Source organism: Poecilia reticulata, linkage group LG17 (assembly GCF_000633615.1).
Source record: "Poecilia reticulata strain Guanapo linkage group LG17, Guppy_female_1.0+MT, whole genome shotgun sequence".
Lineage (NCBI taxonomy): Eukaryota > Metazoa > Chordata > Actinopteri > Cyprinodontiformes > Poeciliidae > Poecilia > Poecilia reticulata.
In genome coordinates, this window is record NC_024347.1 from 9,324,240 (window position 1) to 9,349,902 (window position 25,663).

At 39.5% G+C, this 25,663-nt stretch overlaps 1 protein-coding gene across 2 annotated transcripts; it reads left to right on the forward strand.

Annotated features, from left to right (window-relative positions):
• Positions 1-569: 569 nt before the first annotated feature.
• Positions 570-23,541, forward strand: exoc3 (exocyst complex component 3). 2 transcript variants are annotated; one of them, XM_017310182.1, is made up of 16 exons: positions 570-706; positions 1,132-1,290; positions 7,333-7,552; positions 7,638-7,810; positions 9,101-9,313; positions 9,901-10,079; positions 10,260-10,376; positions 14,506-14,623; positions 16,011-16,136; positions 18,804-18,904; positions 18,995-19,105; positions 20,682-20,823; positions 21,066-21,188; positions 21,339-21,470; positions 22,864-22,985; positions 23,122-23,541. In XM_017310182.1, the coding sequence occupies exons 2-16, from the start codon at positions 1,147-1,149 to the stop codon at positions 23,321-23,323; spliced, it is 2,223 nt and encodes a 740-aa protein (XP_017165671.1). In that variant the 5' UTR covers positions 570-706; positions 1,132-1,146; the 3' UTR covers positions 23,324-23,541. The 2 variants fall into 2 exon arrangements, with proteins under 2 accessions (XP_017165671.1, XP_008431757.1); XM_008433535.2 differs by having other exon boundaries at positions 571-706; positions 21,339-21,500.
• Positions 23,542-25,663: the final 2,122 nt, after the last annotated feature.

Consider the following 25,663-nt stretch of genomic DNA (forward strand, 5'->3'; position numbering starts at 1 on the left):
GCCAAACACAGTTTGAAGAGATGCAACTATTGTTATCTGGAAGACTTAAAAAATACAATTACAAACTCCTATAAGATTTTTCTCTTCAGCTTCACACAGCACAAGTAATTTTGCACCAAAAATACTTTCACACTAATGTCGAAATGCATTAATTGCTGTGGTGTGATTGGCTGATTTGCGTTGTAACACACATGCATATTCAGCACCTCAATATCTAAGTCAGATCTGGAATACCGGCTACTGCAAGTTATCTTCACAACATTAAAAAATAAGTTAGAATAACCAGGAAAGTAAAGAAAAATGCGCTATTAAGAACTAGACATGCAAGTCTTAATTACAGATTATATTGATAATCAACAATTCCTAAGTATAATGATGAAAGAGATTATATTTGTTAGTCACCTTTGCAGGATAAACAAACATTACCAGTGTCTAACCATCAGTCTTTACATTTTCAAGACAAACCAGATTGACCAAAAGAAAATTATTTTTCTTTTCTTGCTTAATCTTCAGTTACACACTCCAGTCCAATAGGTGGCGGCAATCCGCCTTTAAAGTGGTTTGCCAACCGCCAATAAATACAAGAAGAAGTTTATAAGCTGGCAGAGGAGGAAGAGGAGGCAACAATACAACAAAGACAGTTTATATGTGAAACGTTGTTTTGTTTGTAGAGACAAAGAACAATTTTCTTCTGTAACTTGCTGAGGTAAGAATGTTTCCTGGTTCCAGTAGAGAAATGCTTAGAAACACCAAGAACGTCGTGTCTCTAATTAGCTTAGCGATGCTATGGCAGCTTCAGATGGCCTTTCTTGATTTATCAGTTGATTTGTTACGTTTTTCTGACAAAGTCAAGTTGTGCTGTTTATTTTTCTATGGGAATCTACGTCACTTTCGCTTACATTCCAGTATAGTGTTCTGCTGGTGTTGGTAGCAATAACCTGCTGACGCCATTAAAGCTGTGGTCAGCTGATCAGATCCAGAGTCCCCAGATAGACCGAGTCTTCTGACTGTTCTCAGTGGAAGTAGCTGCAATGATTAAGGAACTTTTCTACCAGTAGATTGAACTGTTAACGATCCCCTTGGAAGAAACAAAATTCCCAAATTGGGATTTCAACAACCCCCCCTCCGTAGGTCCAGCTATTCGTCATGGAGGAGACCAGCAGGGAGGCTGTAGCGACTGCAGTGCAGCGTGTGGCCGGCATGCTGCAGAGGTCCGATCAGTTGGATAAAGTGGAGCAGTACCGAAGGAGAGAAGCCCGGAAGAAGGCTTCTGTGGAGGCCAGACTTAAGGTACTTCACCAAATCAAACCAGCAGCACTGTAACTGAACTGGAAATGTGTGAACAGTCTATATTCTAATATACCATATATCGAGTCAAGCACTCAAGCCGGCTCTTTCTAACATCATCAGTGGATGCTGAGGGACATGGAGCCAAAACTGACAGCATTCTAGCTTGTAACCTCCAAACATCTCTCACACACACGCACACGCACACACACACACACACACACACACACACACACATATATATATATAGCTCAGAAACAGTTTGCAGAGAGCTTCTTGTTACCAAAAAAGCTTTTCTGACCTGCAGTCCTGATCTCAGCCAGATAAAAAGAAAATATTAGGCGCAGTTGGTAGCACTGTTACCTTGCAGCAAGAAGGTTCTGGGTTCGATTCCTGGTCCGGGGTCTTTCTGCATGGAGTTTGCATGTTTCCCCTGTGCATGGTGGGTTCTCTCCGGGTTCCTTTCTGTTTCACAGTCCAAAAACATGACTGTCAGGTAAACTGGTCTCTCTAAATTGTCCCTGTGTGTGCACGCGCTTGGTTGTGTGTCCTGTCTGTCTCTGTGTTGCCCTGCGACAGACTGGACATTACATGGCCACTCCTGATTATCTTTCAGTTTGTAACTAAGTATTCTGCTGCTTGTGGTCTTTGTTCTCAAGTCTGAATCTCCTGCTTGTTCCACGAACACTGTTAAAAACTAAAGGGGACCGGACCAGTTGGTGGCCCCAAGGCTGTGGAACAGCTGGCCCTTGCAGCTCCGTTTTTCTGACTCTGTGGAGGTTTTTAAAAGGCAATTCAAAACATTTGTATTTTCCCAGGTTTTTATCTCTTGATTTTAGTGTTTCTTATGTTGGTTTTATGTTTTGTATGGTTTCAAATTGATTTTTTTATTGTACAGCGCTTTGATTTCATGTCTGCAAAAAGCATTTTACGGATAAACTTTACTTACTTACTTGAGAAATCTTTGAGTCTCCCATCTCAACCATTCCACTGTGCCTGAACAGTTTGCTCTCACCAAGCGCTGGCTTTTCCACACAGCTTCTCCTCAGAGCTGCAGTCTCCAGCTTAGCTTTCACCTCACAGATCAACCCTCTCCTGTGTTTTCCCCCACTCGGTTCCTTCAGACTAGCACCAGCAGCAGTTAGCAGACACCTGATGGAACTGCATCTGCTGAGCTTATCATACAAAGTACTATTAAGCCCAACACTCCTATGAATGCTGTAATGAAGAAACCTTGTGATGACGTGCTGAGAGTAGTGGAAAGACCAGGAGCTTCTTAAAGAGACAGAGTCCCATTCCAAAGTCTGTGCTATAAAATTGCACTATATTCCTTGAAAATGGTTACAGTCAATACAATACAGACAGTCCTACTCACCATTGTTGGCACCTTTTCATGTTTTGCATAACTGAGTGAATATCTTCAGAAATAAATGGAAATGTTCAAAATTTATATCAACAAGATCTTTCAATTGGAGGTCCAAAGTAATTTCACAAAGCTATTTCAACGTAGATATTTTAAGTCCAGAGGACAAAATAGAAAATCAGCATGTGGACTAAGATTGACACCCCTCAATATTTGGTTGCACACTCTTTGGCAGCGATGACACCCTCCAAACGTTTATCATCTCCATCTATAAGCTTCTTGCTCTTCTCTGGTGGTGTTTTCTCCCACACCTCCTTTGCAATTTGCTCATACTCTTGAACATTTACAGGGTTCATTTCTTGATAATCTTCTGATCTCATGATGCCTGTGATACGGTCAAGACCTCCAGTACCAGATGCAGCAAACCAGCTCCACAGCATTATGGATCCTCCACCATGCTTGACTATTCTCCTCAAAGGCTTCATTGTGCCATCTGTAAACATACCGTTTGTGTGCATGACCAAAAAGCTCCATGTTTGTTTCATCTGTCCATAAAACATTGTCCCAAAAGGCTTGAGGTTTGTCCAGGTTCTCTTCCGTGAAGATCAATCATTCTTTTTTATGTTTTCAGCAATGGGGTCTTATTGGCCTCCACCCATAAAACTCTGCTTTCTTTATTGTGCGGCGTATGGTACTTGCTGAAACAATTACACCAGATTGCTCCAGGTTGGTCTTCAGGTCTTTAGATGTTTGATGTGGTGTTTTTTCCACCATTCGCACCAACCTGAAGGTAGTTCATCACAGGTGATCCTGTTGCAAATCCTTATTTGTAATTTGCAGTACGTGAGCCGAATTGGGTTTCCATGCTGATTTGCAGCAAAGGGTGCCAATACCATTGACACGGTAAACATTACATTTGTCTGTTTTCTTCATTTTTTTGCGATCAAATGTTTTTATTTTAGTTGTTTTACATCCACAACATGTACATTACAGGATAGTTACAAAATAGTGATTTTTTAAAATTTATTTTGTTTTATCGGCTCTAGTGGCCTTTATTTGATAGTTAGTTGACAAGAAAGTGGGTAATGAGAGAAGGGGAAGACATGAGGCAAAGGTCGCCAGGCCGGGAATCGAACCTGCGACAGCCACGTCGAGGACTGAGGCCTCCATATGTGGAATGTGCTTAACCCCTGTGCCACCACAGCACTGTCTGTTTTCCTCATAATGTTAATCTTTTTAAGTGTTATAATTTGCTGTTTTGTATCAAGCAAAAGCTGTCTGCAGTAAAATGTCGTGGCGATTGGATGACGCAGTTGAGGGTGGAATTTATATTCCACTTTTTCAGTGGATTTCAGGTTGAAATTTCAGGCTTCATTTCAACCTGAGATTCACACAGAGAAAAACGGCGATTAAAAGGTTTTATTGACATATAAATGAATTGAGGTTCTTTGTCGCTCGGAACCTGGCAGAAGACATTGTGCTGTGAATTGCGATAAGCTTGGATGAACATTTTGCGATGATTATTTGAGACCTTTTCCCTCGTACACTGGTAGTGGAGGTCGGAAAAAAGATGGAAGTCTGAAGGAGCCGTCAGCATAGAGGTGGTGAAGGGGTGGAGATGTGTAGAGCACGGCTGGAAAGCAGATGGTGCCGTTGATGAAGGTCCTTATAAACGGATTCCTGAACAATGACTGGCTATGACAGGGTGTGGTCCAATGCCGATAGGCTGCAGCGGATGAACGTGACATGGTGATTGGGTGACACAGTTGAGACTGAACAGTCTTCCACTTTGAATTTATGCCTAGGCTTCATTTCAACCAGAGATTCACACAGAAAAACGACGACTAAAATGTTTTGTTGACATAGATGAATTAAAGTTCTTTGGTTCTCAGACCCCAGCAAAAGGCATTGTGCTGTGAATTGTGATGAGCTTGGATGAGCATTTTGCGATGTAGATTTGAGATGTCTTCCCTCTAAAAGTGAGTGCCGAGGCCAAGGTCAAGAGATGGTGAAAAGGGAAGGAGAAGGATAATTAACTAAAAGTAGCTGTGCTGAAGTGAGATCTTGTGGGTTAACAATAACAGGCATGGTACAGTTGAGGTAGATAAGGGCAATAGTAGGGTGTTGGTAAGAAGGCTGATGGTTAAGGAGTATAAGCGGGAACCTGAGGTGACGAGGGATGATGCAATACTTGATGAATTTCCTTAAGTAAATATTCCATAATACGTACTTAAACTTCATGGGTGTCAATAATGGTAAGCAGGACTGTAATACTACCCTCTTAAAAAATCTTAGTTTTTTTAAAGTAAACAAGAAACAACAACTCTGTTTTTCTTTTTTAGGTTTTTTCATTCAGTGCACGGACCCATTAATTAAATTAGGATATTATTGAAAAGTCAATTTATTTCAGCAACTTTTTAATAACGTTATGCACTGTTGAAACAGGGATAACAAGGTTTCTAGATCCTAAGTGAAACACATTGTTATAGATTATTACACACATAGATGTTTGAAAGCCTTTATTTCTGTTCTTTAAGATTCTTCTCTGCTTACAGGTCACAAAAACATGACATTTAAAATTAGAATCGCATATGGTTAATAATACTCATTCTTTAAAACACAAAACTGTTTTTTTGTTCTGTGATTTTCTTTTTTTAATTCTTTTTCCTTTCATTGATGTAATGCACATGTGCTTCCTACTTTGATATTAAATAAATAAAAAGAAAAACTAGAACCAATAAAAAAGTATATTTAACACCCTAATTAAGGGTTTGGGAGGGCGTACTCACCTGAACGACTCAACTGCTTGTTGAGAAAAAACAACTGACATTTGATTAACGTTATGTGTAAATTTATGTTAAATTCTTGTAAATAATAAATTCTATCAATTTAGTTTTTTCTTTAAGTAGTTAAAATATACCTGTGCTAGTTTGGAAGCTACATTTTTAGTTAATTCTTATATTTGGAAATGTTATGTTATATTATTGCACTACTGTGCAGTTGGTAGAGTAAACTGCTCTACCAAGCAGTTTCTTGCCTTGCAGCAAGAAGGTTCTGGGTTCGATTCTCGGCCCCGGTCTTTTTGCATGGAGTTTGCATGTTCTCCCTGTGCATGCGTGGGTTTTCTCCGTGTACTCCGGTTTCCTCCCACAGTCCAAAAACATGACTGTCAGGTTAATTGGTTTCTCCAAATTGTCCCTAGGTATGAGTGTGTGTGTGTGCATGGTTGTGTGTCCTGTGTTTCTCTGTGTTGCCCTGCGACACACTGGCGACCTGTCCAGGGTGACCCCGCCTCTCGCCCGGAACGTTAGCTGGAGATGGACACCAGCAACCCTCCTGACCCCACCAAGGGACAAGGGTGAAAGAAAATGGATGGATTACAACTTTGGAAACTTTTATTACTAAGAAATTAGGAACACACCAGGGGGTGGAGACGTTTTTTGGCAAATGTCCAGTGTGATGATGTGAAGATCTTAAAATGATATATTTGACAACTTTTTAAATTTCTTGGATCTGATTAAGCTAACTTTTCTTACGTCTAAGTTTTAAGACATTATCAGATATTATTTTGTCAATGTCTTTGAAAACTACGTTGTTCATTTCTTGCAAAGAATCAAGTAGGACTGTGCTAAAAAACATAATCCAACTAAAATTTTATTTTTATAGCACATTTAAGCAACAAGGGAAATGCCTTGTGCTTTACAACATAAAAACACAAAAATACAAAGTCATAGAACAAACCACCTGTTGCCACCAACCACCTTTTCTTGGAGTATTTGTATAAAAGATTGTGACAAACAACAAATACCTTTTGAAAAAATAGTGGAAAAGGAAAGTTGGCATTGTTTTTTTTTATTTCATTTTATTTTTTTATTAAAGCTTCAGTTATGCTGTCTAGAACCTTCAAAACAGCAGTAACAAGACTGCAGTTCTTGCAAAATTCTGACTGAAATGGAGGCAAAAACAGTGGCGCAGTTGGTAAAGCTGTTGCCTTGCAGCAAGAAGGTTCTGGGTTTGATTCCCGGCCCCGGTCTTTCTGCATGGAGTTTGCATGTTCTCCCTGTGCATGGTGGGTTTTCTCCAGGTTCTCCGGTTTCCTCCCACAATCCAAAAACTGTCAGGTTAATTAGTCTCTCTAAATTGTCCCTAGGTGTGAGTGTGTGTGTGCATGGTTGTGTGTCCTGTGTGTCTCTGTGTTGCCCTACGACAGACTGGTGACCTGTCCAGGGTGACCCCGCCTCTCGCCCGGAACGTTAGCTGGAGATGGGCACCAGCGACCCTCCTGACCCCACTGAGGGACAAGGGTGTAAGAAAATGGATGGAATTAGGGCTGAATTAGCATTAGGAGAACCTATTGTGTTTGGAGGCAGATGTTTATTACTCAACAAAAAAGGAAAACAATGTTATTCCTCATTTTGTTGAGCCTGATGAGTAATTTTATTGTCAGTATTCGTATACATGTTAACGGTAGTGATCTTGCTGAGTCTCTGTTAAGTATACCCCCCTCCTTTACAGGTTTGCAGATGGAAGCTTGAGAATAACAGGAACTTCTCACCAAATCCTTGAGCGCTACTGAAGTGGTTTTGTGTTTATTGGTTTAATCTGCCATGTTTCGGCAGGTTTGACTCACCCTTCAACTCTTCCAATAACTAGTGTTTTCGGTTTTCTGTGGTGGTGTACAGGCAGCAATCCAGTCTCAGCTGGATGGTGTTCGCACAGGATTGACCCAGCTGCATACCGCCCTGCTGGATGTCAAAGATATCCAGAGCTCTCTGGCTAATGTGAGCAAAGACTGGAGGCAGAGCATCAACACTATTGAGAACCTAAAAGATGTGAAGGATGCCGTTGTTCAGCACAGTCAGCTAGCTGCTGCCGTGGAAAACCTGAAAAACATTTTCTCTGGTAGGTTTTGTCATATTATGTCTAAAATATGAGTGTTTTGGATCTGTTTAATGTTCTGTATGCTGTTCTATTGTTCTGGGTTCAGTTCCAGAGATAGTGATGGAGACCCAGCAGCTGACTGAGCAGGGAGAGCTGCTGCAGGCTCACAGGAAGCTGATGGAGCTGGAGTGCTCTCGCGATGACCTTATGTATGAGCAGTATCGTATGGACAGCAAGAACACCAGTGACATGAACCTCATCTCTATCTACTTTGAAGACGTAAGTGTAGCTGAGTGCAATTATAAGGTGTTGCTAGCTTTAGTAAGCATCCTGCTACACTCACAAAAGCAATACAAACCTCCACAAATCTTTATAGTAAGGAAGGATCGATACACACTGTGAGATGTCATGTAGTCAAGGATGCACATGAAGTGATTCACAACTTTGATATCAAGTTGTGATACCAACAGAGCTGAGGTCTTAACAATGTTTCACTCACTAGAGTTTATGCAGTTCATATTCAATGTGGTAAATATTTTAGATGTTAAAATAAAGATGAAAAAGGGACTGAGACTCTGTAAAATCTGAAATATCTCGGAAGTGTAACGGAACAGAAGCCAAAGACAGCAGCTGTACAGTCTGTGGGCATAGGGAGAGTTCCTGAATGATCCTCCAGTGTCTATCTGAACTGAACTCAATTGGATGCAGGTAGAGCATGTTGAGGCAGGCGTGCAATAACTTTCTGCATTAAGCACAGAATGCATTTGGTCAGTCTGCTTGATGGGTCCAAAAAACATATGTTCTTCGATACAGCAGCCATTGTGAAAAGAAGCTGACCTTCAGCAGATGGGTTTTAGTTAACATGTCACACATTCATGCAGTAAAACTCGTCTTCCTCCTAAAACTATCGGTAGGTTAATGCAGTGCATTCTGGGATTAATTGTTTTTAAACCAGTATTTATATGCCTTGTTGTTCAGTCCATCATTACTGGAGACCCAACGATGCTTAAAGACCATGCAACCTAGATGAGATGGAATGATTTGCCATGGAAGAATTGGCTCAAACACAGCAAGAGGCATGTGCCATCCAAGTGAAGAACTACTACAGAGCGAGGCTGTTGTCAGGTGTCAGAGAGACCACATTACCATTAAATCTCAGGAGGGATAACAATTTTGTTGACAAGACAATTGTCTTGTCTATAAGACAAGACAATTGTCTTGTCTTATAGACAAGATAATTTTTCAGTTATCTTGTCTATAATTCTGTCCATCAATCAAATATACTAATCAAACTTTGTGGATGGGTTGTTTTTGTTCTTTTGAAGGCAGTATAAGTGTGGTCAATTCTTATTGTGGTCATTTCCTTTGAAATATTTAGAGATTTGTGTGATTTCATTAGGTAAAACCCTTAAGCAGTACAAATAGTTTTGTTGTTGTCTCCATGTGAAGAAAAAATGTTTGTTGCATCATTGTTGATAAAACTAGTTTGGGTGTTCTGATGGTTCTAACATTCCCAGATATAAAAAACAAAGTGTTAACTCTATAAATGTTTTTCAATTTTTCTCCAAGGTACAAAGACTATCAGATGAACTTGCTAAGCAGTTGTGGATGGTACTGCAGAGGTCTATGGTAACCGTTCGTCGCGACCCTACCATGTTGGTGTCTGTGGTCCGTATTATTGAGCGAGAGGAGAAGCTTGACCGGCGAATGGTTGACCGGAAGAAACAGACTGGCTTCATTCCACCTGGGCGACCCAAACACTGGAAGGACAAGATGTTTCAGGTCAGAGGAGCTTAAATGGATTTACTCATGAATACTTCTCAAAGCCTTCAAGTTAAGAATATTACTGAAACTGTAGGTTCAGAGAACATCTTTAGGTCCAAATACTTCCAAGTCCTTTACTGGAATGCAGTGTTTTATGGCAGACATGGATTACTTTTGAACATTCTGTAATTATAAATCTGGACAAACAAAACTCAACTGTGGAGATCCACAAGGTCCATTCTTGGGCCACTTTAACATCTCCTTTATTCCCGTTGTTGAGATCCCCTACCATATATAAGCTGATAGCACAGTTTGTCAATGTATGATCCTAGTCCTGTACTGATGGCCACAAATATGAGGATTACACAGTCTCAATGTGGTTGAGAACCAGAGCATGCAAGAAACCTGGTGTAGTTTCTGCTTAGAATCTAAACTTCTACAACTACAAACACATTAACTGATACAAAGTCAAAATCTGTACGAGTTTGTGAAACTTTGAATGGTGGAAATCAAATGAGTCTTAGTCTTGCTATTCCACCTCTTTTTTTTTCTTCCTTGCATACACCATCCTTTTTTGCTCAGTCTGACCTTCTCCTCCTCATCAGGTGTTGGAGGGTACTGTGAGCACACGCATCGAAGGCACCCAGGCAGTGACCAGAGAGGCTGATAAAATGTGGCTCGTTCGTCTGCTGGAAATAACCAGGAAATACGTTCTGGACGACCTTATTGTTGTTAAAAATCTCATGGTGCAGTGCTTCCCCCCACACTACAACACTTTCAACAGGTGATGCATTTGGAATGATCACTTCTTTGTAACACTATGCACAGTATAGTATTTTAATTTAGAAGCAACAGGATTTTTTTAAAGCTCTAAGTCAGAAAATCTAAATTAAACACAAACAACTTATGAAATAACTCTGAATGGTAATATATTGTTCAATTTCTGTATGTTTTTATGGTCTAGATTTTTCAGCCTCTATCACAGTGCTGTGTCCACTCGTGTGAAGGAGCTGGCCTTGGAGGATCTGGAAGCTAATGAAATTGTGTCACTGCTGACATGGGTTCTCAACACTTATAAGAGGTTAGTTTGTTACTCAACACGTTTGGTTAAAAACACTCACAATACATGTTTAAAAAAAAATCTAACCCTTTTGAAGTTCTGGTCGGACACTGAAAAGATGGCAGGTTGGTAAGGAGGCCCTCGAGAACTGGATAAATTATTGCAGAATTATTCCCATTAAGTTTGGTAATATTGCATTACAAAAAGCAGTTAAATGGTGCAAGACTGAAATGAAGCCCAAACAACAATATAACAATAGAGAAAAGAGGACAAAATGATATAGACAGAAAAACTACATCCAACTTCTCATAGCATTAAGTTAGTAGGAACTAAGGACAGAATTTCTAGCCTGGAAATGTTAGCTGATGGGGTTCTGCCAGGAAAACAAAGATCAACTTTCAACTATCAAAGAGGAAATAAGAAAAGTGAACGCAAGAGGATGCTGCAAAAGGCCAGTATCCAAATAGGGAGTGCCTTACATTAATTGTAGGAGTAAATTAATTCTCACTGTTTCTGTTCTGCCCAGGAGGGACAGAGGAAGAATCTCCTATCTAGTCAAGTCTGATTTTGTGTGATTAATCTACTGTAATTTTTGTTAAATAGTTGCAGGGTTTGTGGTATAATTACCACACACATATATCTGAATCTTCTCTTGGACCAATTAAAAGTGACCTCTTTATCTAAATCTGTTGACCCTTTGACGACCAACATCAAATCCTCTGACTTCAGTTATTTACTTTATGGCCTGATATTTGTCCAAAATAGGGCTGTTGCAAACGAATATTTTAGTAATCAAGTAATCTATCGATTATTCTTACGATTAATCAAGTAATCGGATAAAAAAATTTATAAAATAAAATATTGGTAAATCTGGCATAACACCAGTGTTACTATCAGATATCAATATCGGTCAAATTTTTCATATTTGAGCATCCCTAACAATTGGTTTTTTGTAGTTTAGAAAATTAACCTGTAACAATAATAGCTCACTTTCTAAGTTAACCTGAAGAAAATGTATACAAAAATCAGAAATTCTATTCAAATTAATAATAAAGAGGCAGGCTCACAAATGCGTGTATAAAAATGTCTATGCTCCAGCTTTCAGCTTATGTATTCATCTTCAGTCAGTTTAATAAATGAACTCTCACCTTGACCCATATCTGTCAAACTCTGAGTTTGAGAATACGGGAAATGTTGCCTGGAGTTGAGGGCTTGGGGTGGGGGGGGGACAGGCGAGCAAACGAATGTAAGATGGGGGTGGAGGGGAGGGAAGAGACCAGGGGACAGTTGAACTTAAGTCCGGTAAGACGACCTGTAGACCAGGGTACGAACGCAAGAACAGGGGGGGCAATACGGGATATTTACGGCACCTTCGTTCGTCACACTCAGAAACTCGTCTACCAGCCATGTAGCGCCACGATGCGCGCCGCCACCCGTTTGTTCAGACCGGGATGATATGAAATTTAATGTGTGGTTTGTCTGTAAAGCTACACTTGCACAATAAGCATCAACTACTCAGCTGCCTGCCGTGTTCAGTCTATCCGCTCACCTGCATAAATACTCCTTAGTGCTCTTCCAGCCGTTTGCTTTCAACCAGCAGCTCCCAGAGGAGAAAGGCTGCCGTACTCCAGGCATCGCACCATTCATTGTAAGGATGTTTATTGGTCCCCCAAAAACGGTGAAAACCCGGGCATTATCATCACTCAATAAAATCCCCAGGGCCGAACTTGAAAATTGGACATTATGCCGCTAACACTTAGCGTCAACAACCCAGAAGCGGAACGTTCCTTTTTTTTTAAACCAAAGTTATTTGAAGAGTATTCATTCACCCGGTCCTTTTACGTGGGTCCAGAATATAGCACACTAATCCAATTAATAAAATCTGTATGAAAACATATTTTCCCCAGCATGCTTGAAGTACCCCATCAAATCCACCCCATCAAATACCTTCTCAATGAATGAATCCGATTTGCCAATGTTGTAGTCAAACTTTTTACATTGCAACAGAGCAAACTTATTGGTCTGTCAGACGAACAATTTATGGGATCTTTGCTTTTTTGAGTATTGGATATTATTGTTTCTGACCAAGACGTCAGGGGGTCATTATTTTTTGAGGGCATAATTAAATACTCTTTGTAAGAGGGGCATGACCTCATCTTTGAAAATTCACCATTGAAACCATCTACTCCTGGCACTTTTTGGTTCCTTAAATTTTTATGACCTCCTCGATTTCTTTTTTTTGTGATTGAATCTCTTTGCCTTGGCATCTTTTTCAGTAAATATTGGTAATCTAATTACCAATATTCTTAATCCTCTCTATTTTGTTGTCTGCCTCCTCTGAGTCGTAAAGTGTATTGTAGTAGGTTTTTTTTGTAAAGAGATTTATAATCTTTTTGGCTGTGCCATCTGAATGTTTCTTGTGCAACTGAAATACTAATAGCCTGCTAGCCCCATTTCCTGACTTGTAATGCTTTTGATTAGCGAACTGTAATGCACCCTCAACCTTACATCAACAAAATATTCAGTGTTTCTTTATTCGCTAAGAGATTTTAAAATCTCATAGTTTGTTTCTATTCTCTCCTCCAATTGCTGTGTCATTTTCTAATTTACTTCTTTTTTTATCATGATCTCTTAATTTAGGATGACAAGGAAATTAGTTTCCTGTGGTGGGGATTTTAATGTTGGATTAAACCCAAATTTAGAAGGCACAACAGTGGAAGGAATACCTCAGTGATGATGGATAAAGATTTACAAGAGGGGCTGATGATACCACATGAGTCAATGCTACACACAGTGCAGGACTCTTAGAGAATGATAGTTAGAATTTATAAATTGGATAAGATGAAAATACTCAGTGTGCCATTGATTCCGCATTTAAACCAAATAAGACTGATGGGATATTTAACGAATGGATTCCCAAAGGATTAACAGTTTAGTTTTCCAAAAGAGGACATTTCAGAATTTTGAGAAATGTATCTAATGTGTTGGAAAAGGATGACTACTTCAGATATTTGCAGGTTGGGGCTTATTTTAATCAAAATACACAAGAAAAATAGGAAACAGCCATAACAAGATTTTTATTTTTAATGTTTTTTTTTTGTCTTTGTTGAAATCAGGTTCATGCATGAAACTTGTTTCCATACTATATGTGGGTGAAAGAATAAAATGTAATCTTCTCATCTGAAGGCTGGAAAATGTTCGACAAATTACACTGTATGGCCATGGAGATAATTCTGTTGGAAAAACACTGTTTGATATTTTGTAACCCCAACTCAGAAAAAACAACAGGGCAGTGGAGACACCTGTTGGAGACTTTGTGGAACAATTGGGGCAAATCATTGTCATATTTTCTGGGGTTGTTCTGGGGTGATTAAACTATTGTGGGAGTAGTTATGTGATCACTTATAAACACTTTTACTGAGAGAATTCCCTGTAAATGTGAAGCCCTGTACTTAGGAGATATTCCATTTGATAACTGCTCTCTGAAAGATCAAAAACTGTTAATACTGGCAGCAAGCAAAAAGACAATCACTAGAAAATGGTTAAAACCTAAAGCACCTACAGTTGACTGGTTCAAAATTGTACTGGACATTTACATTCTAGAGAAGTTATTCTGTTGAAGGTTGAAAGGAATCATTTTTCAGGATTTGTTCAAAATGGACAAACTATGTAAAACCAGTGATCCCCGTGGATTAAATGTCTGTCACATGAAATTACCGTCATGTTATATAAAGTATCCCTATTTTGATTCTGGCAAACTTACACACTTGGTTGTGTTTCCTCCAAACACAGGAAGAATGGGATCAAGCCCCCACTCGCGTGTTACATTTGTTCTTTTATTGCAAAAAAAAGAAAAGAAAGAGGCGGTAGGGGTACCTGGATTAGCAAATGTTAGTCTGAAACTCAATCTGTGAGGTTTAAATTGAATTGTACACAGAAGAGACTGTAACACTTGCTCCTAATAAAAAATAATAGAAAGAAAATCAAACCCATTTAAACTTGCAACACAAATCCATATTCTGCTTATCATTTCTAGTCCCTGCTTTGTTGTAGCAATTTATAAATTATAATCACACATGCACATGTATCATTTTATGTTTACTTATGTGTATTTATCATTTTACACTATGGATGTCTTCTTGCTATGCAGTGTGGAAATGATGGGGCATTCAGATCTGTGTTCAGAGTTTGACATCAATCAGCTTGAACCGCTGCTGCCACAGGAAGTAGTGGATGACCTGCTTAGCAAATATGTGAAGACGTTTACTGTAAGCATCACACACACACCTGTCACACTAACAGACATTCTGCTGGGTTCGCAATTCCAGTTAACAGGGAAACTGATCATTTGGAGCCAAAAACTGAGCTTTTCAAATGGAAAAAAAACTTCTCAAAGTAAAGACAACTTTATTTTGGGTTTATGTGTTCGGACTAGGGATTATTAAGAATAATCTTAATACACCTTCCCTGCTGCAAGGTTAACGGCCACAAAATTAAATCTCTCCATTTGTCCTTCTGTATCTAGCAGAGATGCGCAGTGCAGCAGATTTAGCTCATCGTGGGATAATGGTCCAAGGTTATATGAGACCTTGAGCAGAATTTGATTTAGGGCTCCCTCTTGCTGCCAAGAACATTAGCACCTCTCACAGCATTTCAACTTGGATTTAGTGAAATCTGGGAGAAGGGCCTAGTTTAATTGGCCGGCCTAAAAAGCAATTAGTGATAATTGTAGTTTACTAAAATGTATTTATGAACAGAGCTCAAATTCAAATATTAAACTCTTAGCATCAGATTGTTGCTATGGTAACAAAATTAACTATGAAGATTGTTCTTTGAACTTTTACAAAGTAAACTTGCCATCTCCTTTAAAATTTTACATTTAAATGTTAAACAATTTAAAATCTTTTAATTTATCTATGCTGAAACCATTAAATCAGTTTTAACAGCATTGAAATTCTCAATAAATAAATGTTAAAATGTTAGCATTTTTGGGGGACTGAAAGGCCTGGGAGGCCTTGAGCAGCTGTGTAGTTCATTTATGGCCTGGGCCGGTTCTAAATGTGATCTACTTTACACTGTGCTGTTAGATTCACTAACTGCTGACTTAATTTGGATTTAAAAGCTGTGCAAATAATTTACATTTAATTGTATTTTTCTTGTTTATTTTTAAGATTGTATAGTTGTGGGTTTTAAGTATTGTCAGCAATATCTTCCAGTAACATAATTACCCAGTAATGATTTTACATTTCCTGTCAACTTTACATAGAAAACCACTGTGAGCTGCTGTTGGACCTTTCACCAGTATGAAACCTTAGTGTACATATTTTAGCCCATTTTTTTTACTATTATATCAATTTAAGTGTGTGCATTGTTGCCTAAAAATTAAACTTAAACATGGAGTTAAAATCTTTTGAAGCTCATCGTAGAGAAATCTTTACCTCATGGGGAAAGAGAACTGTTCAAATCCATCCTTAAAACAACAAAACAAGACATCCATGATACCATGATAAGTGAATTTAAAGCTCTGACTGACGGTGTTGACACCTGCTGCTGCCTCCTTATATCCCACATCTCTAAGATGAGCAGTGGTTGTTACACTAGTTTTCTATTTTAATAAGTGTGTCCAAATTTCTTTGATTATGTGTGTCTCTCCAGTCTAATATAACAGGTTGGCTGCGAAAGGCCCTGGAAACGGATAAGAAAGACTGGTTGAAAGAAACGGAGCCTGAGGCAGACCAAGATGGATACTACCAGACCACGCTGCCTGCCATCGTCTTTCAGGTGACACATAGTTTGTCATGGCATTGGAGGAGAACTTCTGATACCGTTCCTGATTTCATTTACAGTGGATTTATTTTGTTGTCCATAGCGGATGAATTTTTCTGTATAGACTCTAAATGTTGCTCCAGTTTGGGAAAACATCTAGAGAACATGATTCTAAGAAGCTGCTCTTCAACTGACTGCCCTGTTGCTTATGTTAGTGCATGAGGTTGTATGAAGTACATCTATGAAAAAAGGTCAATATTTTTATCACCTATTCAAAGGGTCTATTGTATTGACTCTTTGCACGTGACCTCCCGTTCTTCAAAACGGGACCACTCTGCCATAATGTCAAAACAACGTATACACGCATTGTCTCCTGTAAACCTGGTCAAAAGACAGACAGCTTTTTGTTGAATTCTCTGCAAAAATGGTCATAGGCTGCTGTGTGGCCGGCTGCCCAAACAGACAAGGATGTAAACCAAATATAATTTTATCATAAACCTTTTCATGAGAAAAGTCAGTCATAAGAACTCTGTGTTTGCAGTGAACACTTTTGTAAAGCACCTTGAAATGCTATGCTGCTGAAATGTGCTATACAAATAAAATTTGATTGATTGATTTTTACAGATAAGAAGATTAACGGTCATAAGTAAGATTAGTAAGATGTAATCAAATATTGCATCATGTAGCCTACTGTGTACAAAATAACTGGTTAGCATCTAGACTTTTGTATGCTTTCAAGCCTTCTCCTGTGCAAGGGGAAACACTTAATGATATATTGGTATAATTTATGCGACATTTTTTCAAGCAAATTTGGTAATTTGATCAAATCAACAAAAACCTCAGCAGTGATAAGGGATGTTCTGCTTCTAAGCCAGCTACTTCCAAGATTCGTAAACACAACTGCCTATGAACTCTGACCAGGTGTGCCATTTCCACAGACAAACTAGCTTGACTTGAACGCAAGTAGAAGCCAAGTAATGGCAAAAAATACTCTGGAGGCAATCGGAGTCACTCTGTTGAGTACTCCGGTTCCTCACTTCCAACGTCTGTCATGGTACAGGTGGGTCTTACTGGGAAAAAATGATATCACAGACAATATTCCACATTTTCTGCTTTCCTTTTTAAAGTCACTACTTTAAAAAGTGACTTTTTAAAAGTTATACAAACACTATATACAAAAAGTGTTTGTATATAAACACTTTTTAAAGTGTTTATATACATACTAAATATTACAATGTTTTTAATGCATCAACAAAAATATAAAACGGATGACTAATTTGGCTAAAACAAAAACGGTCTGAAATCAGCTACCAAATGGAAATATTTAAATACACCAATTACACAGTTGTGGTTCAACAGAACATTAGTTTTACAGGATGTTAAGTGTTTCCCCCTGATGTTATTTTAAATTTTTTTTAAGGAACATAAACGGTATGTGCAAAACTAAGAATCTTGTTTATTTTACTTTTAAAACTGCTCAACGACCAATTTTATGTCACATAAAAACCCTGCATACAAAAGCTTGCGCACACTTCCTAATGATCAGGAGGTTTGTTCATTTTCATTTTGTCCATCTGCCACAGACATCTCCAATGAAGTAATGACTGTCAGTGCTTTGATTTTTAGCTTTCATACTCATCCTTCCATCCTTGCCGTAGATTCGTTTGCATTGCTTTAACAGCAATGAGCGTGCTGTTTCATATTTTTTCTAAAGCAATAGCTAGTTTGGGACATGGAGCAATGAGCACCTTCAACTCCAGCTTCCATTGAGTTATTCAAATGTTTTAGCAGACCTGACTAGCTGTAGAGAGTTAGCTTGTTCTCAAAGTTTCTGAGTAGCCTCACATCTTTGCGCTTCCAGACAAAACAGTCAGGAAATATTTGTCCTGTCATACATCTCAGTGGCCCTGAACCTTGCACCAAGCTTCAAGTTATTTATTTATTTTTTGGGAAGACGTCTGTTTTAGAAAGTTTTTCAACGTAGCTGATTGGGTCTTTTTTTTCAGTGTTGAGAGGAGAGGCGAGCCGACGCAGAGCTGGGCTCTTTGTTACAAGGTAATTGCAGGTATGGGAGTTGCAGTGGCCAAAACACTACAGAGGCTACTGCCTACGTTTTTGCCCTCCAGCAGGACGATGGGGGCGGGATCTTGCACGTGTGACGTCACGGTGCAAGGGGTCCATATTCTTACCTTATCGCAAGTAAAATTCTGAGAAATGCAGTCCACTCCAGACTGTAAACCAGTTGACCACCTTCTCCCTTGTTCTTATGGCTCTTCAGCCATGTCTGCCTTCACCTTTATAACTTGAATATCACTGCATGGATGATGGGGTGACATAGTTCCACCATAAAATTTCGATATCAAAATAAAAGTTTATTTTCCCAAACAAGTTTTTATCTATATTTTTTGACTGGTGTTATTGTGAATCCTATAACATGGCCCAGCCTTCTGGCATGGCACCTCAGCGTGATGGGGGTTAGATAATTGGGGCCAACATGACAGGGCAGTTGTTTAGAGGTTTCTGGCTCCCGCAGTCATTTGGCAGGGTACACCTGGACTAGTCACCAGTCCACCACAGGGCAACATGGAATCAAACACAGGACAAAGCAACCATGCATACACACGCACACACAAGTGTGTCACATTTTTGGTGGTTATATGTCTGTCTTTAAATCTTCACCAGATGTTTGAGCAGAATCTGCAAGTTGCTGCCCAGATAGATGGGGACTTCAAGGAGCAGGTTCTGAAACTCTGTCTGAAACAGATGAATTCTTTCCTTATGAGGTATTCCCTTCAAATACTCAAACACCGTAATTGAACCTCATCAAAATATTTCTGCAGTATTTATATTGAGCTAATGTGCGTTCCATGCAGGTATCGGGAGGAGGTGGTAGCCTATAAAGAGGAACACCTGCGGGACAGACAGCTGCCTCAGTGTTACATACAGTATATGATTGCCATCGTCAACAACTGTCAGACATTCAAGTAAGACTTCAGCTTAAAGATCAAACTCTTAGTTACTCTGACATTATGTAAAGTTAGTCCAGCAGTTCAAGTCTCTCCCTGTTTGGCAGTCCTGTGTTTTGAGTCTTATTGTAGATTACCATGATTGATTCCAAGCAAAGACAAATCCAGACATGGTCACATGGTGGGGCTTTTTTTTTTGTTTGTTTTTGTTTTTTGGGGGGGGGGGTTTCACAGTCGGAGATGGAAATTAATCTTTTTTTCTCCACCAGCTGCTGTGGCTGGTGGAGAACATTTTCTTACCAGCCAATCAAGCGTTTCACCAGACACTGTTTTCCCATTTTGTGTGTAATATGTCCTTGATCACAAACTCCACCAGTTGGATCACATGTACAGTTGGTCACAGTTTCCATCTTGAAGTGAAAGTCAAAGAAACTTTGCAAGAGATGTATTTTCACTGTTTTATGTAATATAGTGTTTATACAAGAACATAATTATGCCAATAGTGAGACCATACATCCTTGTAAAATCAGGAGCTTTTAATCAAAGTTCTTGACTAAGAGCTTAAAAATAAGTCTTGCATTTCCACATTGACTACAACTTCCCCAGGCAGTATTCAGTGAAGATGTTGTTTTAATATTTTAAAGCTGTTTTCTAACAGTTCTATTTTTTTTCCTTTTTTGGCTGATTGTCATAAACGCCAAAACATGATCATTGTTGATTCCACAGGCCATCATCATTCCTGTGTTATATCCGTGTTTTTCTGACTGCCTGCTACTTTACATGTAGGTTTCCCCCACCCATACTTACTCTCACCTGCCCTCCCCCCTGCATAAAATGCTCCCTCTTCATGAAAATCTGGACACCTCGGAGAAGGAGGGGGAATAGGCAATTCCAGCATACAGAAGGCTGTTAACTGCCTTACCGGGCAGTTAACAGCTAATCTGACCATTTCCTCAATCTGTTGCTGGTTACTTTTCTCTCGTCATGGTCTGGTGATGATGAATTCTCTGAATTGCTAATTTCCCCTCCTTCTCCGCTCCTGAATCTCCTCCAGCAGTCAAAGTTTGTGTGGTATACATGTTAATTTGACACATTTTCATGCTTGCGCTTTTAGCTTTTGTTGTCGCAGTTTTTCTGACTCCACCATGTATCTGCTCAGTTCTCTCCAACTCCAGTTAGCTGAAATGATGCAACTTATAACTCCGGAGACGGAAGGGGCAGGCCAAGAAGGACTGAGGGATTTCATTAGCCACGTCCAATGTCGGTCAATAAAATCAAGCAATGGGTCTTTGTGATCTATATATGAATTATTATTTTTATTAGACTTTTTTTGTTAAATTATGACAGCCTCAAGCCACCCCATATATGTGCATTGACCTGTATGCTAGACGGCCACTGCTTCCCTGGACAGGAGTTCAAACTCAATACTATTTTTTTTTTTTTTTCCCCTGTTTAAATTGCCAACCCACCAATGGTTCGCAAGTTGCCAAGTGGTGTGTGCTCAAGTTCACACACAACTTCATACTTTAACCTTGATGGTTATGAATACTTGTGGCTTTCAGGGTCAGTGATTGTTTTCATCTGGGTTCCTCAGGGAGTCCATCAACAGTCTGAAGAGGAAGTACTCTCAATCTTTGGATCCCTTCGATAGTGATGCTGCAATTGAGAGGACCCTCGGTGAGGTTGTGAAGGAAGGCTGTCAGTTTCTGCTGGATGAAGTCTTCTTAGACCTTGAAGTAAGACTTACTGGCATCAAACTGAACCAGTCTGACTGTGCAACTAAGCTATTCATTAAGGGGTGGGGGATCTAATGAAGCTTCATACAGAGAAACAACTCTGTTTCTCTGTCACCTCTCCCAACTATCCCTTTCCCTCACACAACTGCTGCTGTTGGACACCCTCTGACTTCTTTGTTCTGCTCCCATCCCAATGCTTCCAGTTCATCTGACTTCTTTGATTATGGTTTTGCGTTAACCAGAGTCACCTGAATGAGCTGTTGACCCGGAAGTGGCTGGCAGGTTCTCATGCTGTGGATACCATCTGTGTGACGGTGGAGGACTACTTCAATGACTTCAACAAGGTCAAGAAACCTTTCAATCAGGTATGGCGAGGCTGCACACGGAAAGTCTTCTGTAGTGCTAAATGAAATGTTTGCATTGGATGAGTCAGATATAACCCAACCATGCAAGTTCCCTGTTAAGAAGCTCTGTGAGTACTTTGACCCCTGACCTGCTGGATGTGCTGTGTGTAGGACATGACCAACGAGGCCCTGCGCAGGGTGGTGGTGGAGTACCTGAAAGCAGTGATGCAGAAACGAATCACCTTTAAAAATGCTGATGAGAGGAAAGAGGGAGCAGAGAGGATGATCAAAGAAGCTGAACAGGTTAAGTTCCTCTTCAAGAAACTGGCAGCGGTGAGTTCACTGCTCCAGGATTTGTTTAAATTCTTTACTTTAAGAATGTTCTTATATACATATACAAAACTGAGAAAAACAAGGGGTGGGCAAAAATGAAAGAAAAATCAAATGAACACTGGAATGTGCCTCCAGTAAGAGCACTTTGAATTAAAGTGCAACTCTTTTAGACCCAATCTGCTCTTATGTTTTCTGTTCTCAGTCCTTCCTTTCCATCTTTCCAAACATACATGCTATTGCATTCTGCTGTAGAAAGTGATTTTTGCTCTTTTGGAGATATCATGGACTATTTCAATGTTTCTTGTGGTTATTTTTTGCTCAAACCATTTTCTTATAATGACTTTTTTCAGTTTTATTTGATTCTCAAAGAAGCCAAGTTTACATACAAGTCTGGGCCATATCATATCATTCACAGTAATACTGGTACAAAATACTGGTGTGTGTGTGTGTGTGCCTGTGTGTGTGTGTGCCTGTGTGCGTGTGTGTGTGCGTGTGTGTGTGTGTGCCTGTGTGTGTGCGTGTGTGCGCGTGTGCCTGTGTGTGTGCGCGTGTGTGTGTGCGTGCGTGTGTGTGCGTGTGCATGAATATTTGTCCCGTCTGTCTGTGTGTTGCCCTGCGACGGACTGGTGACCTGTCCAGAAACAAAGTGGTACTGTGCATAAATGAAACAACAGTTAAAATGTTCCTTCCCTGAGAAAGATTACAGCATTTGAAATGTAAAATACAATAAAGTAAAATAAGAAAAAAATCACAACAGTGAAAAATAAATAAAAAAAAAACATACTGAGTAATGATAGAGTACTACGGTACTCCATCATTCTACTATATATACTATAATAGAATAGGTAATGGCTTTCCTGACAGCTGCTCTAAGGATGGAAGCATCTGAAACAAGGATTGTTCCTTGTGTGTTACTTTTTCCCAGAACAGCAGAATGTCGGATTAGAACGTCGGTTTGAAAAAACGCTCCTTAAACATTGGACACTTCTTTTCCATAAGCATTATTATTGAAGGACTAGTCTAAAATATATACCCTCCAGTTCTCCATATTGCCTCCAACGAGATGACTTGTGAAGTTTGCAATGTTCCACCTTGGATTTCATGATAGATTTCTATTTTTATGTCCTGATATGAAAATGACTCTCCTTTCTCCCATTATTGTTTCACATGCAGTGAGTGAGCCTTGGGTTTTTTGTAAACCTCAATGCAATTTTAAGATTACTTTTGATTATTGATTGTGTGTCCATCCGTCCGTCCAGAAACATGTTTTCTATAAAGCAGATTGTTACCAGGCTGTTCACACACTAACCGTGGCTGAGGAGGGTTCTCTGCTGGAAGCATTAAACAGGCTCTCTACCTGCAGGGTGAGGACACAGACCGGCTCTGTGGCTCCATCACTGCCATCGCTGAAGTCTTCAAGCTGACTGACCCCACTCTGCTCTTCCTGGAAGTCACCACTCTGGTCTCCAAATACCCTGATATCCGGTGGGCACAGCACATACATATTCTTTCTGTTTCCTGTCTGCAATGTTTAGAGCTGCACTATATATATAGCGTATAGATACCGCTGTTTAAAACAATTGATGAGAACCATCTGAATGGAACCATTTTGTGTCTGCAGGGAGGATCACATCCAGGCACTGCTGACCGTCCGCGGGGACGCCAGCAGAGAAATGAGGCAGATGATCATCGGGACCCTCAGTGAGAACAAAGTGTCCTACTCTGGTACCACACAGCCCATATTCAAAGACATTACTGTGCCCACCATCACTACAACCATGACCTCTATGACCTCCATGGCAACCGCAAAGCTGCTCAAATAAAGCCAGACGGCCTGACACCACCACGTTGAATCACAGCAGCACAAAGAAACCTATTTTTCTAAATCCAGTGTGATTGATGATTCAGCCTCGTCAGCTTCTCCTGTTACTTTGTGTTTTGCTTTATTATCAAACTCATCCCATGCTTCCTTTTAAAAAAAAACAATAAATGTTTATTAATAAACTGGATTGTCCTTATTTAATAAATCCTTATAACAGGCTCCCTGTTCCTGCTAATTTGTCGCGTTATGTCGTTTTCTCTAAATTCTTAGCGAAGATAAACTCAGGAATGACGGATCTCCTACAAACCTCTTTGGTTTTTGACCTTGTTTGTATTTCCTAATTCTTATTTAATTCTTTCATTTGTTTCAATTTCTAATATTCAGTTATTTTAATCATTGTTTTTGTTGACCACTTTAGTCGGTGTCTCCATTTTTTTTTTTTTTTTTTTTTTTTTTCCTTCCCATTTCAGAAGAATGTCATCTATCCCAATGGGACATTAGAATGTTGTCCAAGCAGGACCATGCAGAGACCTTTGTGGCATGTAGGAGATTTCAAAACACCTTTCAGCAACAACAGTCTGAGTAATGAAGACCCGTATTCACTCAATACAGAATTGAATCACGTTATAATGTGATCAGGTACGGACAATGCAAAGCAAAATTAACCTCCATTTTACCTAATGGGTTCAACGTCGTCTCTCATGCTGTTAGTCCTGAAGGTCAGGGCTGTGTGGAGATAGTTTGGACATGTTCTGTAAAAAAATCAAATGAAAAAATAGTGGGCACATTGGAAACAGAATGTTGAAGCAGGATCTTCAGCTGGAAAAGCAAAGGACAGGATGAACAACAGGAAGTTGATCTGCTGTGGCGACCCCAGAGTGAAAAGCCAAAAGAAGAGGAACTAAACACTCCAGAGTTAAGATATGCAATTTGATATTTATTATAAAGATAAATTATTTTTGTGGTTAATCACACATGAATCTGACACGTACTCTGTACTATATACTGCTTTATGACCATTATGCCATTAAACGTTGTGGTGAAAAAACGGCAAATTTATCCTTTAAACATTGTACTTACCAGCGGTGGGAAGAGTAGCACAACTAATATATTTTTATTCAAGTAAAACGTAGTCTATAAAATGACTGAAGTCATCTGATGGAGAAAAAATTTCATGTGCAAATTCTGGAACTTTAAAGACTAAAATGAAAAACTATATAATTAACACTTTAATTTGACTTAAAATTCACAAAATCTGTGTGTCTGTACTTTAGAACAGCATAATGTGCTTTGAGCTACATTATACATTTATGTGCTTACTGCATCTTAATCTCCAAAGAGTTTAGCAGAACACAGAGCAACAAAGCTTGTGTATCAACAAAAAGTCTCACTTTGTCTCTGGCGTGTTTGTGGGTAGAATGTGTTTGTTTCCCATTCAACGATGTTATTCACAATAATGACTTCACTGAATTAATTTCACTCAACAGTTGCAATGCTCTAATAATACTCTAAAGAGTATAGTGCAGTAAAACTAGCAAAAGTAAATTATTTCCAAAAAGTTACTGATGTAATCAGTTACTAGCTGTCTCTGGTCCTTAGTCCTGTAGAACCATGTGAGCCCCAGAATATCCAGAACAATGATGTCCAAACCTTTTGAGACATGAGCTGAAATTGTAAAATGGAAGGTATCCACATATTTTTATTATTTTTTTCTTTTCATGCTCAACAATGAATATTTAACCAGAATATTTAACTGATAAAAACAGCCTGGTCAGATTTTTGTGGGAAATGGGTCTTGATATAAGATATGGGTGGTGCTTTGTGTCAGCAGCGCCCCTCTCCCCAAAACACCAGAGCACCAATAACTTGGTCACTGTTTTCCATTTCAAAAATCCATTTTGGAGTGTGTAAAAAGTTTATTTTGACAATTACATGAGACAGTCTGTCTTTACACTCAATTCAGTCACTCAGTTTGGCAACCCATCTGAAGGACAAACAAAGGGAACAAATAAATAATGAAAGTGGCTTAAAAAATTATTGGTGCCAAATGACCTGATACTGTGTAATGTTGCGCAACACCCCCCCCCTATCCCCTTTCTCTCTTTCTCTCCCCTTCTCTCTCTCTCTACTTCCCCTTCTCAGAGGAGGGAGATGTGCAGCCAGCTCTCCATCTAACGGGTGAATTGAGTTTCCTAAATCTGATGGGATTTACCATGTCCAGAACTGAGTAAACTCTGTTTAAGCTGGCATCGAGAAAGACTAGCCTGGTTTCTGACGACCTCCCCCTCCAGATGTCCCACCTTCTTCACCCTGTGAATTAGCCAGATTGAGCAGCCTGCAA

What these genes read in the sequence shown, in the direction of transcription:
- exoc3 (XM_008433535.2), top strand. Translation starts at nt 1,147, where the DNA reads ATGGAGGAGACCAGCAGGGAGGCTGTAGCGACTGCAGTGCAGCGTGTG. An exon ending in ATGAATTCTTTCCTTATGAG is followed by an intron (nt 18,905 to 18,994) that starts GTATTCCCTTCA and finishes CGTTCCATGCAG; the next exon opens with GTATCGGGAGGAGGTGGTAG. An exon ending in TCAAGAAACCTTTCAATCAG is followed by an intron (nt 21,189 to 21,338) that starts GTATGGCGAGGC and finishes TGCTGTGTGTAG; the next exon opens with GACATGACCAACGAGGCCCT.